The sequence below is a fragment of the Gymnogyps californianus genome, chromosome 3, assembly GCF_018139145.2.
Source record: "Gymnogyps californianus isolate 813 chromosome 3, ASM1813914v2, whole genome shotgun sequence".
Classification (NCBI taxonomy): Eukaryota; Metazoa; Chordata; class Aves; order Accipitriformes; family Cathartidae; genus Gymnogyps; species Gymnogyps californianus.
The window spans coordinates 110626894-110651130 of NC_059473.1; the positions used below are offsets into that span (position 1 = coordinate 110626894).

At 39.1% G+C, this 24237-nt stretch overlaps 2 protein-coding genes across 4 annotated transcripts in view; both read right to left on the reverse strand.

Annotated features, from left to right (window-relative positions):
- KIDINS220 (kinase D interacting substrate 220) overlaps nucleotides 1-8959 on the reverse strand; it is a 79600-nt gene extending 70641 nt beyond the window's left edge. For all 3 annotated transcript variants that reach the window (XM_050893621.1, XM_050893620.1, XM_050893619.1), the window contains exons 1-2: nucleotides 8917-8959; nucleotides 1725-1872 (exon numbers count right to left, since the gene is read on the reverse strand). In XM_050893621.1, coding sequence (XP_050749578.1) covers nucleotides 1725-1832 — 108 coding nt within the window. In that variant the 5' untranslated portion in view covers nucleotides 1833-1872; nucleotides 8917-8959. The remainder of the gene's footprint in view (nucleotides 1-1724; nucleotides 1873-8916) is intronic.
- An 11181-nt stretch (nucleotides 8960-20140) lies between these two features.
- The window catches only part of MBOAT2 (membrane bound O-acyltransferase domain containing 2), a 93900-nt gene continuing 89803 nt past the window's right edge, over nucleotides 20141-24237 (reverse strand). Inside the window, exons 12-13 of the mRNA XM_050894044.1 lie at nucleotides 21650-21801; nucleotides 20141-21084 (exon numbers count right to left, since the gene is read on the reverse strand). Coding sequence (XP_050750001.1) covers nucleotides 20862-21084; nucleotides 21650-21801 — 375 coding nt within the window. The 3' untranslated portion in view covers nucleotides 20141-20861. The remainder of the gene's footprint in view (nucleotides 21085-21649; nucleotides 21802-24237) is intronic.

A 24237-nucleotide genomic window follows, 5' to 3' on the forward strand; every position in this document is an offset into this window, starting at 1 on the left:
ACAGTACTGGTTAGGGACTGCCTGCCTGGGGAGCCACGCTGCAGAAATGGGCATGGGGTCCCAACGGACAAGAGGGCCATGAGTCAGCAGTGCACCCCTGCAGCAACAAAGGCAAATCTAATACTGGGCTGCATTAACAAGAGCACAGCTAGCCCTCTGCTCAACACTGGTAGGGCTGAATCCAGAACACAATGCCCCATTTTGGGCTCCCAATAGAGAGACTCCCAACAACAGAGAGACTGACAAACTGCAGAGTCCAGCAATGGGGTCACTCAGACGGTTATGAGACTGGAGCATAAGACGTGCAAGCAGAAGCTGAGAGCTGGATTTGTTCAGTCTGGAAAACAGAAGAGTAAGGGGCCATCAACATCAGTCTTACACTACCTAGACAGAAGGGGAATCTTAGAAGACAAAGGCAGATTCTTGTCAGAGACACACAACAAGAAGACAAGAAGCAACAGTCACAAGATGCAGCAAAGGATATTCCAAAAAAACCTAAGGAAAATGTTTTTAAACAAAGTGTGGTTAAGCACTGGAGCATTGCCCAGAGAGGTTGCAGGTTCTCCATCCCTTTGAGGACTTTCAAATTTTGCTTGTTAAGTCCCTGAGCAACCTGATGTAACAATGAAGTTAGTCCTGCAATTAGGAAGGAGGAGATTGAATCCAATGACCTCCAGAGGTCCCATCTATCCTGAATTTTTCTATGAATCCGATTCTCTGAATATGCTACATAAGTTGACAAGGTTCCAGTTCTGCAAGACTGTTTAGGAAATCAGAACTAAAATAAAAATTGATGATACAAGCTGTACATCCAGATGAAAGAAAAGTCTAGACGCTTACAAACCAGAAAATCTGCTACAGTAGGTGAAATAAATTAGTCAAATCATCTAAACTTATTTGTAAAATACACAGAAGACTTAACAGTGCATCAAGATAACCTGAATTTTAAACATTGTGCAAAACAATGTAAACAGTCACTAGCAACAGACATTTGCATGAATCAAACCTCCCAAGAAACTCTCAGGAATCTTTAGTGCAGTATAATGAAATTGCAGCACATTCACTTAAATTGCTGGTGGTGATATGCTCAAATCAGACTAAATCAGATGACAAAGCAGAAGCTAACAATTATCACACTATCCCAGGATTCAGAATAATCCATATTTAAACTCCCTACTGTGTATCAAGATTTCCTGTGTAATCCTGGCAAAGTCATTTAATCCTCCTGGTTACATCTAGACTTACTTTTTGGATACATATCTTTTCATCCAGATGAGCATCTGCTCGGAGTAATTTGCAGTATATGCTCCTGTTCAGATCGTATAACAAAGTTTCTCTTGCCTGGAAACCAGGATGTGGGGGAAGAGTTGTTATCATCCCAGGTTTCACCCCAAAATGGACAGGGCAAGAATGCACATGCAGCTGGATCTGTGAACTAAGAAACAATTCCTAGCTGCAGAAATACAGGTATAATCTCCATTCAGAAAGTAAGGATGGAGCCACATTTTCCAGCTCAGAAGAACACTAAGAAAACAAATACAATGGAAGATGCTGAGGTGCTGACAGAGACTGAATACTGCGTGTTCAGTCTGTGCAAAGGTAAGCAATCACTTGAAAATAAAACTGAAATTTGTTTATTAAATAACTAGTGTAATCTCACTAATTATTCATTCTGTAACTAATAAGCTGCAATATGAAACTGACCTTTCAAAAAATCATCTTACCTCATTTCTCTCATCTACATCTCTGCATTTCTCAAGAAGCGCTTTCAGAGCAGGAACATTTCCTTCTTCTACGTAGGTCAACAGACTCTGACTCATCAGACTTGCCATCTTCGCACAGTATTTAAAATGCTTCTATAACAAAGCTTACCTGTATTTCAGGAAAGGAAAAAAAAAAGCAAAGTGTAAGTAAAGGCTATGACAGTTAACTTTGACATTAGAAAGCATGAATTGTACATGCCAGTACATTGGTTGGGTACGAATACCCATCATTCTCCTCAACAAAACACTGGAGACATGTGCATTGAAATGCACTACATTTCAATGAAAAGTTAATTGCTTAATCTTTCTAGTTCTTAGAAAATTACAGAAATTATTCTAATTTTGAGGTATTGTCTAAATATGTATTTTGAATGGCATGCATAGTAGTCTTTCATTTGCATAAATTTTTATGCATATATAACATTATAAGAATACCTGTATATGTTACACTTTATATATGCTAGTTATTTACAATATAACCCTTATCCTCTATGTACATAAGCAGAACATTGAGACTATTCAGCATTATGAAATACAGTGATAATATCTAAATTGCAGCCATATGGAACTCTGAGAAACACCATTTTTATTAAATCAGTTATCATCAACTTTATCCAGACATGCCTGCATGTGATGGCACGTTGTTAACTTGCTAGTCAAACTTAGCATAGCTTCTGTTGACTGATTATACATTTTTAACCTCTAACACATAAGACAGGAAACTATTTTCTTGGTTAAGGCAGACCATTAAGAACCATTTAAGACTTCCTAAAAAGCTGTGGGCTAGTAAGTTCAGAGAACCAGTAGTATTACTGCGCCAAATTTATACGCATATGGCTCCAGAAGCTGAATTATTCATCACACCTAAATTAAGTTTCACTGGATGCAGAACAAGTCGTGGGGCTAAACAAAAGGCCCCATCCACCCCCCCCACCTTTCTCCTCACCAGCGGATGACATGATTGCTCTCTCTCTGGCTTTTTCTTGCATGATAGCAGTGTAACAGCAGAGGAAAAACTGCAGTTTAGTGTTAACTAAAAGCCTGCTGGTTAGGTTATTCTCTACCAGGCAGAAGCCAAAGACCAGTGGCTTTCCCAGGCAAATGTTCTAACTTTTATTCTCACATAAAAGCAGCCAGTGAATTTTTCTATACTCGCAACTGAAGTGGAACATTAGCCAAAAAGAGACGAGAGGAAGCCAGCAGGAACTTCACTACACTTAGCATGGAGAAGTTAGTTTAGATGTAGAGATTTAAATCAATCAATCTAGCTCTGCTTTAAATTGTTTACATAGACTGTAACAGTATCGCACCATCCTTTCTCCTTTAGCAAGTAAGTATATATAGACAAACACATTGTTGTCAGGATATGTTAGACACAACCTGAGCTCACCTATAGCACCACAGCCATCAGATGACCCACATATAGAAATGCCTTGTTCATAAAAGTGCTGGCAAAGAAGCCAACACACCCAGTTCAGTTAAGATGACAGCAGCTCTGGGTACCTGCAGAAGAACTTTAGGCACACATGAATGTCTAGTGACAAAAGAAACTATAAACTACGTACATTTTAGGTATGCAAGCAGAAGAACACAAGAGGGAGAAGAGAGGAAAAGGAGAGACTGTGACTCCCACTGTTAAATTTGTGCTTAAAATCCAGATTGCAGTTTAAGGGACAAATTCCAAAGAGGATTTAGGCATCTGAACTCTCCATACTCCGAATGTCCACATACCATGTAAAAATACACAAATCAAATCGTATCATCCAGACATTATTTAAAACCCAAACCTAAAATCAGTTCCAAAAAAATCTAGATTTGACATGCAAAGCCCAGCAACAGTTCTACTAGGCACTGCACAAATCGCCAGTCTCTCCCACAAGAAAGTTATAAATAAAGTAAGAACACAAAAGGTCTGTCACGTTTACCATAGAGTTAAAGTACCGACACGCAAAGGGGAGTGAGCAGTACAACAGTGGTATCGTATAATTGTCTTTATTTTTTTCAGTAAGAGGAAGAGCTAATTGAGAGGCTGCAAACTTAAAAAAAAACTTAAACCACACCAAAAATGAAAGGCTGAAAAGAAACAGTGATTGTAGTGACTCAGTGCCCACACACAGGCTCCTACTGCCATTTCAGATACAAAAACATCAGAAAAGTCAGCATCTTGCCTGGCATCCAGCTGCCAGTCCAGAACAGTCGGCCTCCCTTCCGGCCTGCGCCAGTATCTTACAGCCCTATGCAGATGTCTCAGATATTCTCAGGCACCTAAAATGACGTTAGATATTCACATGCAGGCACCTGAATTGCTCCCATCATTTTTTACATATTTTGACAGAAATTCATGAAACGTGACTTGCCACTAGCTCCACTGCTACCACAGACATTTTCTGATTTCCCTGTGCAGTATCCCAGCTTCTCTCCTGTAGCTGTACCTTGAATCCCCATGCTATTTTCCATGCCCAATACTAAATTGAAAATGGTATTAAAAATCATCAGCAAAACATGACTACAATGTCCAACCAAGTGAATTATATTCTGCAGTTGGTATCAAAATTTCGCCAATTCTTAGCTAGTGTGACAAGGAAAAAAGTATTCAGCATTGCTTCCTCCTCAAAGATTCTTCCTTTGATGTTCCCCACTGTCATATTACAAAAAGGCAAAGGCAGCCCTGCTGCACCATAGATAAGTATCCTGCTTCAGAAATCATGACTTTAACTCCCAGTTATCGAGACAGTGCAGATGCTGCCTTAATGTAGATCTGATTCCTCAGAGGCAACTTAAACCTTTGACAAACAGCAAAATACCCGATGCTGAAGAACACAACTAGAGCTGTATTTACAAACCCTATGTTAATACTACTTTTTTAAAGTGATAAAAGCTTTGTAGGGGTGAACCATCTCCAAGTATATTAATATTCTTTGTCACCTACACTTCACTGTCACATAATATCCCCTTCTTAGAATTAATAACGGTCTATTTTATAAAAACAAAACAAAAAAAATCAAATATTATAATAATGAATTTTATATCCTCATGCTTTCATCTGCCACTTTTCAGGCAAGCTTCTTAGAGCATCCAAAAGACTAAGGTCACTGGAGGGCTTTAGGAAAGCACTGTTTAGGGAATCAGTAACAGAAATTTCCATTTAAAATGCAACCTGAATTCACCAGGTTAGTCTATGTGTTAGTTTCTTTCATCCTTAAACAAACCCAGCAAAATAAAGCATAGTTATCATAAATGCTTTGAACCAAGACTCTGAGATACAGTCTCTAGCTAGATAAGTAACTCTATTCTGGCCCCTCCACTGGAAAAAGCTCCTGAAATGTATATTCATATACTTTTCAAAACAAACAACCTTAGAACACAAAAAACATCAATAGCTTGTCCTTTACCAAAATAAAGGATGAGAACTTAATCCCTGCCAAATTTCATAAACCTAGTGCAAAACCAGTGCCATTCAAGAGCATCCAATACATATACGGTCCTTAATTGCTCAATCAACTATTTACTTTGTTCTTTGACACAGCAGAAGTATTTTCACAATCTATAACAAAACCAGGAGCCCATTTGGAAGTTGATTCCCTTTCCAGTAAGGATTAATGCTGTTATTTTTTTCTCCCACCAAAGCAAGCCAATTCCCAGCCCAAAAACAAGCTCTTCATTCACAATCCAAACTTTCAAGCTTGGAAAACTCACAATGCCCTCGGGCACCAAATCCTGGTATTTTATAAGACTAACAACACACCAAGAACTATGAAACGATATATTAAGAGCAAAAATGCTCAGGTGAAGGTAATGTTTGCACAAGGATTAACCTGTTTCTCACATCCTAGCTGAAGCAGATGTTATCACTGTTTTGGAAAGACTGCAAAAATTTGCTGATTTACAGAAACTTAGTTTCTCTCAACTGCACCAATACTGACTGCAGACGTCCTGATAACTCAAATCTGTAGTTATTTAATGTACTCTCAGAATCTTGTACAGTTTCTAACTACACTAAAAAAATATTATTACACACTAAATTTTCCAAATATCACCATCTTTTTCATAGTTCTCCCCCACATTCTTTTTATTGTGTGAGCTGTGATCATTTATGAATAAAGATCAAAATTGGTCAGCAAACACTAGCGTTATTGAGAAGACTTTCTTTTCTTGTTTTGTTTTCAATAGGTAAAGATTGTAGTGACTTACATGAAATTCATACTTTTCATCATACGATGAAAAAAATTCTCACCTTCTTTTTAACATGTTTCCTTCTATTTCCAGATACAAAAGCTACCTTCCCAACATGCAATACTGTGGCAGATCTTTCAGTAACTGTAAAAGGAAATAATTACAGTGCTGCTGAAATCTGGGCATGTACAGATCAGATACAGAAATATGCCATATTGTGCCCTTAAGAACTGGAAATGTCATCCTTCCAAATTAGAATTTAAAGAAACATGGAACACAGAAGAACTGTACATATAAAATTTATTACAAAAGACGAACATAAGTTGTTTCATATTCTCACACATTTTTATACTTTATGATGGCATGAAAAATGAAAAACAAGTTGGAACATCACCTTTACTCATGCTGCAGAGAATCTTGCTAATACAAGCATTACCCATCCTTTATGACACCTTATTGTAATTACTTGCTAAATGGACATATTTCATAAACATTAAGAGATCACAAGTCAGGCATCACATGAAGCGGTAAATATTTTTAACTATTCTTTCTATAGGGACTGAGTCAACCAGGATTCTGTTTAAAGAACAAATTTTCAAAACAGTTTAAATAAGTCTCTAAAATATCAATTTCTGTTATTCAGAGGTGGAAGGAAAAAACAAATCTAAGTTTTCATAAGCAGTCTACACCCACATCTCTTCTCCAGTGCCTGAAGTTCCAGTATGACTAATGACTTTATGCTGATTTTCAGCTTTTCCTTATTTATTTAGGAACATTTATTCTACTTCTCTTAGCCACACTCCTATTATCCAGATAAGAAATATTTTGATAGATTACCTTATTTTTTCGTTACTTTGTATCAGAGAACAAATAGCATAACTAGAAAATATTAAGACACAAAAAGATAACTATAGACACACAGACATTCTTATTTTGAAATCCGTAACAAATAGAACTAAAAAAAGCTTGCACAAAAGGAGGTCCCTATGGTTGTAACCATTATTACAGTACACTGTAAGAAATAAGGAAAACTGGATATACGCAAGTCATTCTTTTCCATCTTAGGCACTCAAGGCAACGGCCATTTCCAAATATTGTAGTGAGAGGATTTTTATTTTTTTAAAATAAAACAATCGAGACTAGAGGTTACATCCAAAATACTGGAAAGATACAAACACATATTTAAACAAAAAATCACCACTGTCATCTGATAGCAACTATCAGATATGTCTATGTTCTATCCTGGTTAAAAAGATCAGTTAAAAGAAAGGTTTTGTGAAGTATCTGGTAATGGGATTTAAACCTTATCAGAGAAACTAGTCTACTTTTAAGACTGAATTTATAAGTAGGGTCAATGAACAATAAAGTATTGCTAAGCACATCTGAATTCCAAGAGAAAATTCAACTCCTGTACAAAATACAAAACACTTAGTCCTACAAAACACTATTTCAGGTTTCAAATACTTCAAATAAAGGAAAGTAAACAGAAACAGGTATCAATATTAAGTTTTTCAAAAAATTATACCAACTAATATAAATCAATTCTGTCAAAACCTGTACAAAACACACACAAGTTCAGCAAGAAAGTCTACAGTATTATCTTATACTGTCTTACAAAGCCAATGCACTTCTCTGTATCATAAGATGAAGGGTTTGTTAGTCACAGCCACAAGGTCTATGACAAAATCTAACTCTTGGAGTATTTTCACTTAAGGAAAAAGTCAGTTGTGATGAAGATTTTTTTGTTAAAAAGATTTTAAAATTAATACAACCACATTTCAGAAGCTGTGGTTGCACAGGATTTCAAGTAGATTTGAATTTCTTGATAACCGAGTTACTTTAAATAACCACCACTGCAGAACAAAGAACAAATGTCTACTCAATAGACAAATGCATGGGTTTTCTTATGCATTCCAACCTGATAAAAAACTCCTTTTAATCTTTCCATTTCTTTAGTACTTGACGGGGGGGGGGGGGGTCAGATAATTACTCCCATGATTCAAACACTTTTCCAGCAAAAAACGTATTACTGTATTACTCCAGCATCAATCCTTTGTTAAAAGTTACAGATGGGAAAGCACTTTCCCCAACAAATTTTTAAGCATATATATGAAGTAGCAAAGCCCTGTCCTTAAGGGATTTTGCTATTCAAACTCAACTTCTTCAGTGGTGCCCAGCGACAGGACCAGAGGCAATGGGCACAAACTGAAACACAGGAGGTGCTGTCTGAACATCAGGAGACACTTCGTTACTGTGAGGGTGACCCAGCACTGGCACAGGTTGCCCAGGGAGGCTGTGGAGTCTCCATCCTTGGAGATTCACAAAAGCCATCTGGACACGGTCCTGAGCAACCAGCTCTGGGTACCCCTGCTTGAGCAGGGGGGTTGGACCAGATGACCCGCGGAGGTCCCTCCCAACCGCAACCATTCTGTGATTCTTTACCTTGGAAATTAGATACCAAGCTTTCCTGACGGGTCCAGCTCGTATCTACCTTTCCGAGTTAACAAAAGGAGAGGAAAACGGTACAAGAGGCTCCCCACCCCCGGGGGCGGAGCTGACAGCGATACCCGGCCGTGCCTGCGGCACCTCACGGGCCGTCTTATCGCCGGTAAGACGTCCCCGCCACCCACAAAAGAGGGCCCTGTCCGCCCTTCGCACCCAGCGCTGCCGCAGCCCCAGGGGCCGGCCAGGGCGGAGCGGCCCGGGCACCGCCGCTGCTCCCGGCCCCGCGGCCCTCCAGCCCGGTCCGGGGCGGGAGCGCGCCATGCCCACGGGCACACCGCGACCGTTAATCCCCCCCCCCCAGCGAGACCCCTGCGGCCCCGCCGCTGCGAGGGGGCGCCGGGCGCGGCGGCGAGGAGGGGCCGCGCGGCGCCCTTTGTTTGGCAACTGGGAGCGCCCCCTCCCCCCGTGCCCTTCCCCTGTCCTTCCGCGCCCGGCCCGCGCTGCCCCCGCTCCCCGCCTTCCTCTCGCCACTCACCCCACAGCCGGAGGGACTCGGCCCCTGCGGGCGGCTCCCCGGGCCCAGCCGGAGACTGACGGGGGAGGCAGCGGCCCCGAGCGTTCCTCACTTCCCCCCGGCAGCGGCGGCCATCTTACCTCCCTCTGCCCTCCTCCCCCCCACACCGGGCTGGTCACGTGGGCTGGGGGGGGCGGCACCGCCCACCGCCCTGAGGGAGGGCGGCCGCTGCCCGGCTGGTGGCAGCGCCGTGCCCTAGGGACAGCCGGGGGAAAGGCGAGGCGCAGGCTTCAGGAGCCTCGCGTTGAACAGCCCGCAGGGCCGGCGCGCTAACGGCCCTGTATAAGCGGCTAATAACGGGGACCCAAAAAAACCCTGCCCGGGAGCCCTGACGGCAGTGAGTCACCGCGCCCCGCGGCGTCCCCGCCACCCCAGCGGTAACGGCGGGCGGAGGCGCTGACGGACGGGGCTCAGGCACCGGCGGAGCGGAGCCGTGGCCCAGCTCTGCGCCCCTCAGGATGGACATCCCCGAGAGATGGCACCGCCCTGGAGAGTACCTGGAGCACAGCGGCCGCCTTAGCATTCACCCCCGGGCTGCTTTCTGAAAAAAAAGGGGGGAAAAAAGGTTTTGTTAACAGTGGCCGTCTGATAAGCCAACGAAAGCGTGGTTTTCAAACTGAAGGTGAGGACTGCCGTTGGTAAACACGGGGGGGGGGGGGGGAGAACCAACTCGCCTCACCTTGAGATTCACCAGCTTCTCCCAGACCTCCCCCACAACACAGATGCCCGAGCAGCTTCGCGAGTATTTTGAAAACTCACCTCACGGCCCAGGCCGGGGTGTGTGTGGCTGTGGCCTTCTGATGCCATTTCCAACGTGTTTTACAATTCTTCAATCTGTACTTTGTGACCATAAAATGTATCCAGTGACTGTAAAACCTCACTTCCATCTTCAGCACAGTCCAAATCCATGACGACAGATGCATCTTTAATTCATTTGGACAACTGGATGAGAGATGATCTCTGACTACAGCAATAACATCTCCCCAAGAGATCATGGAACCTAGCTTAAACCCAGGATGGCAACAAACCAGCAAGGGAAAGGAGTATAGCCCCCATACTCCTGCTTATTTCTAAGGCTGCTGATTCCCAAGGGTCAAAGCATTGATTTAAAATCTTTACAACACTGAGATCTTCCATCTCTCTAAAGAGCCACCACTGTTAGCTTCTTACAGAAACATCTGACAGTGCTTCCTGTACATCCCAAATACTTATAACAAGAAAGTGTGCTGCAAGTGCTTTTGCTCACTTTTTTAAGCATGATTTCTCCTATTACCTTGAGAAATTCTTCACACCCAGATGAAATAAACAACTTACATGCACAAAAGTTGCTAATGCAAGGCAAAAGAGCAAGCTGTGAAAATAAAAAGCTAAATCCACTTAGATCTTGCACCGAAACACCGATTCAGCTGAAAAACTGGGAGAAAGCACATTCTTCTTATTTACACAACAGAAGTACAACATGAACAGATGGCGGATGAATGAATCCCTGCAGTTACCACTGGGCTGAAAAGTGCTCACTACGTGCTACCTGAATGTATGCGTAGGGGCTGCTACTCAAGGATGAGCGATCCTGATGTTTCAAGCATCCATATAATCTTATGTACGTAAGAGAAACTACAGTCTGACAATGGATTTTCAAACATTTTCAAAATATTACCTTTTCCAGAGTTTATACTAAAATGTATATTAATCTCTCACTTCACAATCTCCTCCTCACCCAAATCCTTATTCCAGTATCATAGTGTTTCCACCCATCAGGTGTTAGCTGTGTTCTCACCCCACAGCTACAAATTTATCAGGCAGAGACAGTAGCTTCCCTCCTGTGTACGAAGGAACTGTACACATGCTGGGAATATGGAGGCAGGGAAGGCACAGTTTTCTGTATGGTTCTTCACTTTCTTCCCCGTTTGCTACACATCGGTCCAACTCCTGACATCCTTGTGCTCTTCTACTTGTACCCTATGCTTACATTAGGAACAATGCTTTCCCACCAGTGATTAGTTCACATAGACAATGAAACATGGTCCCACTGAAGGGTCGAAATAATAGTTAGGATTTCACACAAAGCAGTCCACTTCTTATCAAATACTTTTTTTTTGTTGGTAAGGCATATAAATAATCTCTTAACAGTTGTCCCTGAAAACTTTTGTCAGAGCCTACTACTCTGCTCAGACTTAAGTGGCACTTAACTCTGAGTAGAAATTTTCCAGAGTCTGCACAGAAATACTTGATTTTTATGATGCTTCTTAAAAAGATAATAAACATTGATGTTTGTAAGCTGCTGCAGCAGAGCACATAATCTGACAAAATAAAAAATTTCTTCCAAGCAAATTTCTTTTCTGTTTCCAGCTTTTCCATCTCCTACAGGATTTCACAGAATCACAGAACGGTTGAGGTTTGAAGGGACCTCTGGAGGTCCCTTCTTTGCAGCAAGGGCACATTGCTGGCTCATGTTCAACTTGGTGACCACCAGGACCCCCAGCTCCTTCTCTGCAAAGCTGCTTTCCAGCTGGGTGGCCACCAGCACATACTGGTGTGTGGGGTTACCCCTCCCCAGTTGCAGGACTTGGCGCTTCCCCTTGCTGAACTTCATGAGGTTCCTGTCAGCCTATTTCTCCAGCCCGTTGAGGTCCCTCTGGGTAGCCTCATGACCCTCTGGCGTATCAGCCACTCCTTCCAGTTTGGTGTCATCGGCAAACTTGCTGAGGGTACACTCTGCCCCATCATCCAGATCATTAACAATGATGTTAAAGACGATTGGATCCAGTATCGACCCCTGAGGTACGCTGCTAGTTACTGGCCTCCAACTCGGCTTCGTGCCACTGATCACCATCCTCTGGTCCCGGCCATTCAGCCTGTTTTCAATCCACCTTGCTGTCTGCTCATCCAGCCCATACATCAACAGGTTCTGTATGAGGATCTTATAGGTGGCAGTGTCAAAAGCCTTACTGAAGTCCAGGCAGACAATATTCACTGCTCTCCCCTCGTCTACCAAGACAGTCGTTTCATCATAGAAGTTTATCAAGTTGGTCAAGTATGACTTCCCCTTGGTGAATCGATGCCGACTATTTCCAATCACCTTCTTGTCCTTCAAGTGCCTGGAAATTGTTTCCAGGATTAGCTGATATTCAATACTCCAAAATCATGGATAAAATTTAGCAAGACTCACAAAAAAAAACCCACCCAAAAACATTAAGTGCATTTTTCAAGTAATTCTTAACCTTTTTGTTTAGCCTCCCTCATAACAGATGTATGATTTTTAATCTTTTAATTTTTAAGCAACTGAAAACTTGAACTGTCACGGTAACCAAGCTTGTCTCAGGCACAAAATTGCCCCACTATTTCAGATTTCAACATCTACCCAATACAAATATAAATTAAAAATTATTGCTGTGCTTTAATTATTAAGCTTATTATTCTGATTATAATTACTGTAATACTTAAAACTGTTTTCTTTCCTTCCTCCAATTTCCTCAAATTGATCAAAATCATGACCATGTAATATGCATATTTTTGCTATCTGACAAAAGCATTAATATGGGAAGAGGCTGTTACGGGGTCGAGTCCATGGGCAGCCATGTTACTCATTGTGTAACAACCCAAATGGTAAAGTAGGCAATGGAGGGCAAACCAGGAGGATTTGACACAAAGACCACCATATATCAAACAAAAGGAAAGCTGGCATGGAATTCTCCCCCATGAAATAAGTTATTAATTATCAACCAAGTAATTTAGGTATCCTATCAGGAAATCCTGGGAAAACATTGCTTTAAGCATGTGTAATACAGGAGTGTTTTGGTTTTTATCTCATGCTTGATTTGTATTTAAATGTTTTTCTTATGACAGCAGAATAACTAGAATAAAAGTGTGGAGAGTCCTTTTACTGTCATAGTTTATTTAGTTTGGAAAGATAATGAGTAACCCACACAGAGAAATAACTCTTTTGCTACTATGTATGACTATCCTAAGAACATCTGTAAGATGTACTGGTAAACCTTGCTGAGGGTACAGGTCTCCAACTCTAACCTAGTAAGTAGGTTGAAGACATCTTCCCCTAGAACTACTTCTGTATTCTACGCCGAAACATCCTGCATGTTATCAGGAAGTTATTCAGATGGAATTAAGTTAATTATAGGCACAGGAAAATATCTGCTGGCTCCGGGATGTTCTTAATCAGGACTCTTTTTGTTCAGTACCTTAAAAGAGCAGAGTTAAAAATTTCCATCATAAGAATAATCAGATTCACCAAGTCTTAGCATCCTGAAGTAGTAGCAGAAAGCTGTCTTTTATCTTAATACGTTCAAATGAGTTTTTCACTAAATGCAGCAATAAATGTTTAGTTCATGAAGATACTTTTCATACTCCTGACTGACTCCATTGTGAATGCATATTTGACAAGGCAATTTCCATTGCAGCCTCTAAGTTCTGGTTGAAACGACAAAAATCACCAGAGCTTCTAAAATTGCATCTGTAGTCCTTTGTGTTGAAATAGCAAGTATTTTTATCTCCCACAATACAGCTTGCTAAGAGTACTCTAAACACACAAAGCTTAAAAATATCATTACTACAGTAGGGCCTTTCAAGACATCAACACACACATTCCAGTATTCCTCTAGGGTGGGACCACTTGCAGAAACAGATCTTTGTAAAGATGTCTTCACAAAGTTACACTGGCTTTACAAGGTTTGTACTGAAGCAGAATTAATACCAGATCAAGAGAAGAGAGAAAATGATTCAGTGTAAGACAGGAAGCAAAGGAAACAGCCCTTGTTTAGTAGAGACATATAATATCCCTTCTTTTCTATAACAATCTAAACGCACATGGTAAAGAACCTGTAGGTCAAGGAGTCTCAGCCTGCTTTAACATACTGTCACCAGCCAACAGAAACTATCAGAGTGGAGTCCTAGTAGTCAAGTTTCAAAAAGCAAAGAAATGCACGTGTATGGTACACATTTAATCCTGCTTCTTTGGAATCATCAGTTAAAGCAGCAGCTTGTTCAAAACATTGATTTTGATTTGTTAGTTACGAGGTTTCCATTTCTCAAGCTAAAAATATCTGAGTTGTCATATTCAGAAGTAGTGCATGTGAGGCAGCAATATGCTTTGAGATGGAGGGTTTAAAGTTGCATAAGTACCTTTCCCAAGTAACAAGAGGCTAGATTTGAAATTCTATTTACCAGCTCTACTGGAAAATAATTATATACATGTATTTGTATATAAGCTCTAGAAAACAAATGAAAAGCAATTGTGGAGTAGAATGCTCCAAATAACAGTGTAAATGCATGCATTGTAATGTTTAGTAATCTAAAAGGAGAAACTGCATTAAAATAATTTTGTTCTTTAGCACTCATTAAAGACAGACACCAAAGAAATCAGAAAAAGAAGTTCACTTTTTTTAAACTACAGTTTAATCAGATTTAAAGACACAAATTAGAAAAAAACATTTATAGGCAAGTTAAAAACACCTTTAAAACATAACAGCATGCTGCTTCTGCAGTATTGCTGAGACAAATTAGAAATAAGTAATTATTAAAATATCACAATCACAGTGTAACTAACAGTGGTATTTTAATTTTACCATACACCAACACTTAGTTTATGGATCTGTTGAAAAATAACACTTTTTAAAAAATATATATTTTGGAATAATAAAAATGAAATTCACCGACAATGCATTATAATCTGAACCAGGAAAGGCAAATTTAGGAATACTGTAGCTATCCACTTTTAGGGGTGTTTTCTCACCTTAACATACGGGTAGTTGGAGGTGTAACTACTTCTGCATTGAGGTAAAACTATTCCCTTGAATGTGTAACCAAGGCAGGAAAGAACAAAGTTCCATATTTTAAATTCTGAAATTGAATAACTTATTACAACATCTTTGAATAATGCTATATTTATCCATCTTACACTATTTTTCATTCAATACATTTTGATTGTTCTCTTCTAACTGATCTAGAACACATCTGAGGTCTGGGATTTAAGAATAACTACTTAATTACTATTGTATCATTTTGACACCTTTGTCACAGTAAGACACATCAGAAGATTCTTCATAGAAATAGTCAACACCACTGGACAAAAGAAGGTACAAAGAAAAGATGTAAAGAGAACTGATAAGAAAGGCAAAATATGCATAGGCAAATACTCCTTAACTTATTGTGACAAAAGATTGTTGCACCTTTAACATGTAGTGTTGCACTATTCTGATTACCGCTCTCTAGGCACCCTGTTTCAGATTACATCATCACAGTTTGGAAGCCTAATCCGACTAGAGCATGGACCACAGCTATCTGTTCATATGACATATTGTAGTGAAACCTAAATGAAAATCCAGCTTGGGGTATTTCTCCCTCAGAGAACAAAAGGGAGGAAGATTGTGCAGAGGTCTCTCTTGCCAACAGGTTCACTTGGAATAAGGTGCTGGACTGAGTCACTATTAATACAAAACATTTCCTCCGAAAGTGGCCCTAACGCAGGTTTCAGTCATACATCTGAAGTCAAATTTTGTATTCACAGCCTGCAGCAGAATATCCTGTAAGGGTTGGTTTTGCAACAGAGTGAAAGAAGCCCTTTACTTTCCACTTACAGTGTAACCAACAGATTCTATTTTCACTTTAGGAAGCAGAAAGCTTAGTACTCTGAGAACAGAGCCCAACAGCCTTCAGCAGATGTAGTGTACAACTGGAGGGCTCAACACTAGCCTCACAGAAATATTGATATGGCCTATTTGAAGTATATTTATGCACACTATATGTATCTACAGTTTGTCAACTCAAAGTTTACACAATGTTTATATGGATATGCACACGGATTTAGAAAATCTAAAAATGCTGAAAACCAAAACCAGGCCTAAGTCACTGGACACACAGCTAATGCACAGATGATGAAATGGCAAAATTTGCTTTTGCACATTCGTATACCTGAAGTGAGCAAAATTATGTTTTAAATATTTAATGGGATGAAAATTGATACAGTTGATGGTTAGGTTTTGTAAAAAAACATACAAAAAGCTCATCTCAAAACAAGTTTTTAAGAAACTAATTTTTTTTTCTAAAACTAAATGGTTTTGACCATAATAAGCAACTGTTGCAATATTTGCAGTTGTAACCTTGTGGGGTGACTTTGTGGATGCCTGGATTTCATGGTGTTTCAAAAGTGTCCCAGTTCAGACAGCAAACACATCAAAAATCCAGGCAGATGTAGCACAGAGCAGCTGCAGCCTGGGTCACAAGCAAGTAGCTCCCCCGTCAAGCTCTGCATGGAGGCTTAGCTCCCCCCAGGAACTCTGTGGCAAACCCTCCCGGCCACTGACGGGACATGTTCTTACCAGAGGCTTCTTCACAGTCAGCTTTTCCACCATGACTATGAACAAGATCAAGACCGACAGCGCAAACTAGCTTAGATCCAGACAGATCTGGTAATCTAATGAGAGCAGGCTCAATTCACTAGAGTATCTGCTTAGATACTTATTCAGCATAGCATTTAAATACTTAAGTACTTATAGCCGATTGTTTTTTTTTTTTTAACAGGAAATTTAAAAATACTCCCAAGTGCTGTTCAGAGTATTACTGGACCTAAATAAATACATAAAGGCTAATCATGTAGTGAAATGCTGTGATTAATCAGCACAGAACCAATGTATATTTTTTATATGTACAGTCTGCATCATATTAAAATCCTTACATTTATTTCCATCTGTTTTTCTAACATGGATCACTTTTCAACATAAATGGCAGTATTTCCCAATTTTCATTGACAACGAAAAATTCTCAAACCTGATTTCAGAATTCAATGGGAATTACAAAGTGAAAGACTTAAGGATAAGAGAAATGAAAGCCTAAATTATTGTAACTTGTGCTTTTAAATTTCTTTATCATTCAAGGCCAACTTATAAAGTTGAGCATGTGAAAGTTTACATGTAAGCAACAGTGACACATTTGCAGGCAAACGTGAGGACACATTTGACCATGTATTTAAACAAACTGTCAACAATTTGTTTGCAAAGCTTCCGAGAGAAAAATCCAGACTCTGTTAAAACAACTCTTCAGATGAATTTGACAGGAGGTAAGGATCTCATAAGGGTCTCCTCTGCATCACAGGACATTTTACCACTAACCAAATCAATGCCATCAAAAGAGGCACAACTACCTAGTGCGCATCCTGTCATACAATCATAGCATTTATATTCGTATTACTTATTCCCACAGGGGAAACAGAACAAGTTATTTAAGTGTAAAATTCTTCTAATAAATAATATGCTATACCGGTAAAACTCATACCGCAAGTCAGTGTAGAGCAGGGAATATACAAAGACCTCTTCGTAAAGTCTTCTCACTGAAGTATGATTTGTTATCAAGAGCATATTGAAATGCATACCAATATTTTTACATGGTAATATATTTTAAAATGTCACCTATTACTGAAATCTTGTCTACATGTCAACTTAAGGAATGGCCACGGAAGAGTAAGTTTCCTGAATAAGAAGGGCATATCTGTAACTGTAAAGCTAACAAAGCCTTCCCGATTACAACAGTAGTAGGCACTACTGAAAGTATTATTTAAATATATAATATGTATCTCTTTCATTAATACAGAATCATAAAGGTTAAAAAAGGTTAAGCAAGCAAATAGTTACTATCAGGGTGACTACATTTACTAACGAACATTAACTCATTAAGTGCCTGAATGAATTGTTCACAATAGGCAAATATCTGCAAAGCACCATAAAATTATGAATGATATGTTGTATTTACTTTTCATAGTGTGCTGATCTGCAATACAAAAAACACTTTTACCTTTTGGACATACATTAGTTAATAAGTGAAAGAATACTTAAAACCATGTTTCCTTCATGCCCAAAACATTTCTAGGACATATACTTTCTACTTTTTTTCTCAGCAAGAGCAATAGTAAATCACCGCCACCCTTTCAAATGCAGTGTTGTAAAATGATGTGTGTAAAACCTAAAAATTACCTAAAGCATCGGGGCTGGCTGCTCTTGACTTTCTGACTAAACAGATAAAAAGGATCCAGTGCGATAGCAAGCCAGAAAACTAGTAAAGCAGAGGGAAAGCAACAACAACAAAACCCCAGTCTGACTAAAATCAGAGTGCTGCCATTAAAACAAAAAACCTCTTTCCATAGTCCCCAAGAGAATTCATTTGCATGAAGAGCAGATTTTGGTTCAAAGTACTTTTATATTCAGCAATTACATTTAAAGGGTAAATTCTAGGACACTACACTTAAAAATAAATTCTGTGCAGAACTAATTAATTGTCATAATTTTCTTGTGTTGCAATTATTTAAGGGGTTCAAATCATGAAGAAAAAAGTAATTGTATTGCACGCAGACACCAGTCATGTCCAATTTTGAAACCCATATCTTGCCACCTGTGCCCAATTAAAGCATGCACATATTTTCTTAGCTGTTTTAACTTCCCCATATACAGAAGTTCTGAACGAAACTGTCCCTGTGAATTCACTCACACTGAAGCACCAGTCTTCACTATCCTAAACCTGCTTATTTTCTGGGAGTGCTTACAACTGTTTTCATATTTCATAATGAAGAATTAGTAAGCCTCCATCACACATATGGGCGCTCACGCCAAAACAAGAAAACAAGAGTACCAGAACATTAATGGGAAAAATGGCACATTAGATGTTGTACTGGCATCCCAAAGTGCTCGTTTGGGTAGATATGTAGACTGCACCAACGAGATGAATTCAAGTTCAACAGCAACAAATGCTGAAAGAATCAACCCTAATTCTACTCACCCACCCAGAAATGTGCAATTCTAATTTGTTATTTTATGTAAGTGTCCCTTCAAGAACAGAAAGTGGAAAAATGTCTTTCCTGGTTCTGTAGCTAACAAGGATAATCAAACACAAAGAAACTAGTGTGCCCTTACTTATAAACAACAGAAAAAAACCCACAATGCCATTTCAAAGAGGCATATGAAAACCATGACCCCATGTAAGGGGAGGTCTACTTGGGGAATCAAAGTAAGGATTTAGAAGTCAGATTATTTTATCTTAAAGATAATACAGCTGTCACTGAAACAACGAACATCCCTGCTCATCTAAACAGACTCATCCACTCTCATTTCATATTTAGTTCCTACACTATTTTGTGTAGGTTAATTAGTGCTAACCTACGTATATGGAAAAGGTATGTTACCCTCCTGGAGTTTTAGGCAAGGAGCCAAAGGCCAGACACAGAACTATCACAGCACGGAAACAACTCTGACCTGACTTAGGATGTGGTTCTTTAGAGAGTAAGCCAGAAGTACTGTGACTATTTTTGCATGGTAGTATCCCCAAAGCTGAGGACCATCATTGCACTTCTGGTACTAAGAATATTCACCCCACTAGTGCCAGGTATTTGATGAAAAGTTCAAAATATTATGACAAAATTTTCTCATTCATTTGTAGGTTATTAATCAACAAGCTGCATTATTTTTCTCCGGTAGTATTTTGTGTCAGTTTTAAAGCTAAAAAAACCCACGTGGATAAACAGTTTGTGTTTACTTAAAAAAAATATAAGAAAATACAGAATATAAGCAATTAAAATGTAGCCCTTTAACAGTAGTACTCTAGCAGGGACCATCATCACAATAAATGGTCTGGAATAGATATAACCACTGCATTATTCCCTTGACACACTTCCATAATTCAGTAAGTCGGATATTGTGAAGGATTTCTTTCTTTCATTATATTACCCACAAATACGATGTGAACTTTGCATCTAAAATTCTAATTTAAAGAAGAAGCTTTTCCTCAAATTCATATACTTCTTTGGATAAAGGGCCATCAATTATCAAGCATACAGAAATTGGTTGTGATAGTAGTTTCATGTTTGACTACCTATGCACTAGAGCTCAGGGTAACTTTGCTATTTTATACTGAAAGCATCATTAACTAACTACTGTATGCCTGAAAATTCAAAACAGCTTTAAGTATTAAAAATCATTTTTTGTAAAACAGTTCTATTGTAGAACAAGTATTTCTGGTATTTAAGGGTACAAATGCACTGTCATTGAAATCCCGGTGCTTGCACGTTGTCTTCTGTGTCCTATGGCTGCCTTTCCTTCTCTAGCTGCAAAGCCCACTTGGCAGTGTTTTATTGTTTTTAGGTACTTCAAAGTAAAAGAAACCTAGATTAGAGCTATCAAGCCCTGGAAAAGGTGAACCTTCAGGTGTTTTGGTTTTTTTTAATCCATTCAGAAGGGCTATGTGTAATGATACTCTTTATCAAAGAAACCTAACTATAATTTGGCATCAGTAATGTTTACAGTTCTGTAATGTACTGTAATAGTTTGAGATACTTTAAGAAAACCCTCCAAATACTGAGATGCTTATTGCAATTCCCTTTTAAAGATTCAAAAGCCTTCTAATGACTTTGCATTTCCTATTTTTATCTTCTTTATAGCACATAGTATTATATATTTGAAATATGCTTTCCACATAAAATCAAATTTGAAAATACCCACTTAGAAACAATATTTCAGTAAATAGAGGGTTTAAGGCAAGTCATTCATTTGGAAAAATTAATTTCCATTTGTTAATCCTAGATTGACACAATGTTATTCCACCCCATCAGTGCCTTGGGATACACAACGTACATTCAGCAAAGGGCACACATATGACCCTATGGACATACGCTGCAAGTCCTGAGTGCCCATTGAAATAATGGTAGTATCTTCATATAAGGCGTGACCCACAGGGACATGGCATGGGAGGGGTTAATTTGTTTTGTTTCCAGTCTTGCTATTGTATGTGATTTCCTAAGTAATGCATTCTTTTCTTACTAAACATCTTTGCAAACAAATACAAACCCCTTTAAAAGGTGCTAAAAATGGGTTTCTGAAAACATACAAAATATATTCATCATAGTATTTCCTCAATCACTGTTTTAATGCTTGATATCTGCAGGTTATTTCTTGTTTCTGACTGAAACTATTATTTGTTGTGGAATAACTGTTATTTTGCAAAAGATTTTCTTCTTCTAGTTTTTTGGACCACACGGGCTGGACACTTTCATGCTTTTTACTTCCTTTTTGAGTTCTTTTCAGTGGAAATACCAACAACACCAGGATGCTGGCAATATGAAGACAGAAATAGCAGGAGCTAAAAAACAAACAAAAATAATAATTCAATAAAACTCTGACCACTCTTACAGGATGCTTAAGGAATAAACTGTCAAAACCTACTTGCATACGGTACTTTGCATATAAGACAGCAAGACATTAATACTTCCTTTAAGAAAAGTAATAAGGGGGAAATCAGAAATGAAGTCTTCCCTCACAGTACTTAGTGCTGTACCAGAGACGTAAAGTGAATAGAAGTCTGCTTTCAACTTTTCACAAGTTACTTTTGGGAAGTCATTATCTAGTCTTGCTATAAAATAGTTCAAGTGCCTACAGTAATCTCAAAGGTACCCTCTGGTTTTGGTTGGCTTTTTTCCCCTGCACAGGAAAAATAAGGCTATTACGACAGGAAAAACGAGAGCACTTTATAGTTTCTCATACACAACACAAACTATGTTCGAGCACTAGAACAGAAATACAGTTTGCTCAGCTAACAAATCAATCTTGTAATTATCACTAAAATAGCTCCAGAAATCTTATGCCACAGAACATACTTCTATTGCAAGTCAAAGCAAAGAAGAAGGAAACAGGTAGAATGTGCTTACCTGTAAAAGGTGAAAGAGGGTTTTACAGAGAGCAGTACAAATGGCACGACTGTGTAACTTATTGCTACTTGAGTTGCCATCCACGTTATAATATCATAACATAGTTTAACAGCAGGAGATTCAACAAAATAGTGTCTGATATTGTTTCTTATCTGAAAAAGCAGATAATAGAAAGTTAGCTTAGGAATAAACTGAGAGCTATCTTACTGTACAGAGTTTGTTGCACTTCCACATAATTCATAGGATGAATTTAAACGCTACAGTTTGGTCAAGTGTCTTTGAACCATTCAAAATGCCCATCAACTTCAATAGGAGTCAGTTCAAATTCCCTGTCTTGTAGGACAGTGCGCTTCATCCAGCACAGGAATTTAAGTATTTAAGAATTTAAGCAGAATTTAAGAAAATTAATCCCCCTCTAAATCCAATGCAACTTAGGACTACTTGTCTGAATGAGACAGACATTCTATTCTATCAAGCCATTCTGTAAATAGAGAGTGTTGGAGTAAATGAAAGCCACAATGCTTCTGTTGAAAGATTCTATATGCTAAGCCATTTTCATATACTTGCTAATGAGATATATTTTAGGACAAGTAGGGTATAAATCAGAATATACAAAATATCAGTTCTAATGACATATTTCAGGAGTCTTAATAACAACTAATATCAAGTGGGACTATTATAAAATTACTCAATTTTCTATGCTCAGTCTTCTTTTGTTTGTAAAATTCTGTTCAAACAATGCAATACCAAAGGTATTTAAAAGAATCCAAAACCCACACAGGTTTGGGTTCAGTTTTATTTAAGTCTATAATTAAAAAGACACCAGCAGATCTTTGCCCCTCCTTCCTTTGACTGAACTGTCATCCTTGCTCATACTCTTATTTGCTGACAAGCCAAGATGGGCTCAATTCAGCCTTTTTGTAGCTTGGTATCACAGTTGCCACCTTCCAGTCATCTGCACTGAGGTAGTCCTCTCTGAAAAGCTGCACACCAAAGCACACAGTTTAGCTTCTTCAACCTTCAGTTTCTTTAGAACTCCTGGTTCTAAAGAACATAGCCAAGGCTAGCTCCTGCTGGTTTCATTCTTTACATTAAAAACCCTTTTTACCCTTCTTGTCCTTCTTACCCAAATTCCCCTGTAGATACCGCATTCCCACTCAGCCTTTGTTTAGTTAAGCTAAGTAAAACAAGTACTAGCCACATACCCTTCATCCTGCCATCTCCCCCCAGTTTTCTCCTACGGTCACGTGCAATGACTTGTTCCTGAGTTCTGTAAAACTTGGATGAACTTTCACAGAATTTTATAGAGAAATCTGGTATTTTAGGACTTGAAGGACAACTTTTAAGATAAATCTGTAATTGCCCCTAGTAAACACCCGATTATGAAATGTGTAATGATTAAAGGGGGTAAAACGAGTTGAATACATGCTTAGGCATGGCAGAAGAAAGTGTGGATCAGAGCTGCCAAACTTTGCAGTTAAAGGCTAACAGAGTTAAATAATAAACATGCTAAAGTACCTCTAACATATCTTATCAGTTAATATTAAGTACCTTTTAATACAGAAACTCAAAATATTTTTTTTACTTAATAGCCTATTGATTGATACATATGAAATGTGAATACAAACGCAGCTTACAGGACGAAGTGCAGTGAGCACTCTGATTTGCTGGACACACCTTACTCGGAGAACACAACAACTTTTACCTGTGAACTGTCCCTGAACCTTGGCTTTTGCACCACTCCCTGGCTGATAAATGTCAAAAGTTCACTGTGATAGAGTCTGGAAAGGAGGAGGGAGCTATACCTATTGTAAAGAAAGGAGTCAATTTTGTCAAACAAGGGCTATACCTACATCTTTGTGAAGAAAGAGGAGGAGCATCTGTTTTACTACTGTTAGTAACAATCTAAATCTGAAGTACCACCTTCCCCTAGCTATCACAGCAACAAAGAGCAGTCTGCTTCATTTCTCATTCTCCTGGTTCTTTCAACAGAAGAGTGGTCTGTTATGCTGCTCTGAGCTGACATTTAATTTGTTTGTTCCACTTTCCCACTGAGTAACTGATAAACCTGCCTCTGTTCTTATGCAGCTTTCTCAAGCAGAATTGTGAGACATTTGGCGGCAGATTTGCTGGTTCCGTATGGTTCTGAATAGCAGCTGCAAAAAGCTTGTTAATGTGACTGCACTGCTGGCTGGCCAATTTTGAATAGTAACTGCACTAGAGATTTTTATCTGCTGGTTGAGGGGGAGCATTCTTTAGTTACCATCTTTACAATAGTACTGGACAGAAATTAGGGAGGGGGGGACTCTAAATATGTAGCATTGACCCCCAAATTTTAAGCTACTTATCATCAGTGATTTTTTCATCATCAGAAAGTTTTTTCAAAATGATCTTAGATAACATCATCCTGTTCAGCATGGCATAGTAACACACGATCAGTTAATTCAGAGGAAAAGCTTCCACAAAAGATGTGCTACAAAGATGTTATAGGCTGTGTACAGTCTTGCTTGTTTCCACCGATCAACCCCTGCTTCTAATTAATCATTCCCACTGCTCTCGTAACTAAAAAAGGAAACACCACTATCAGA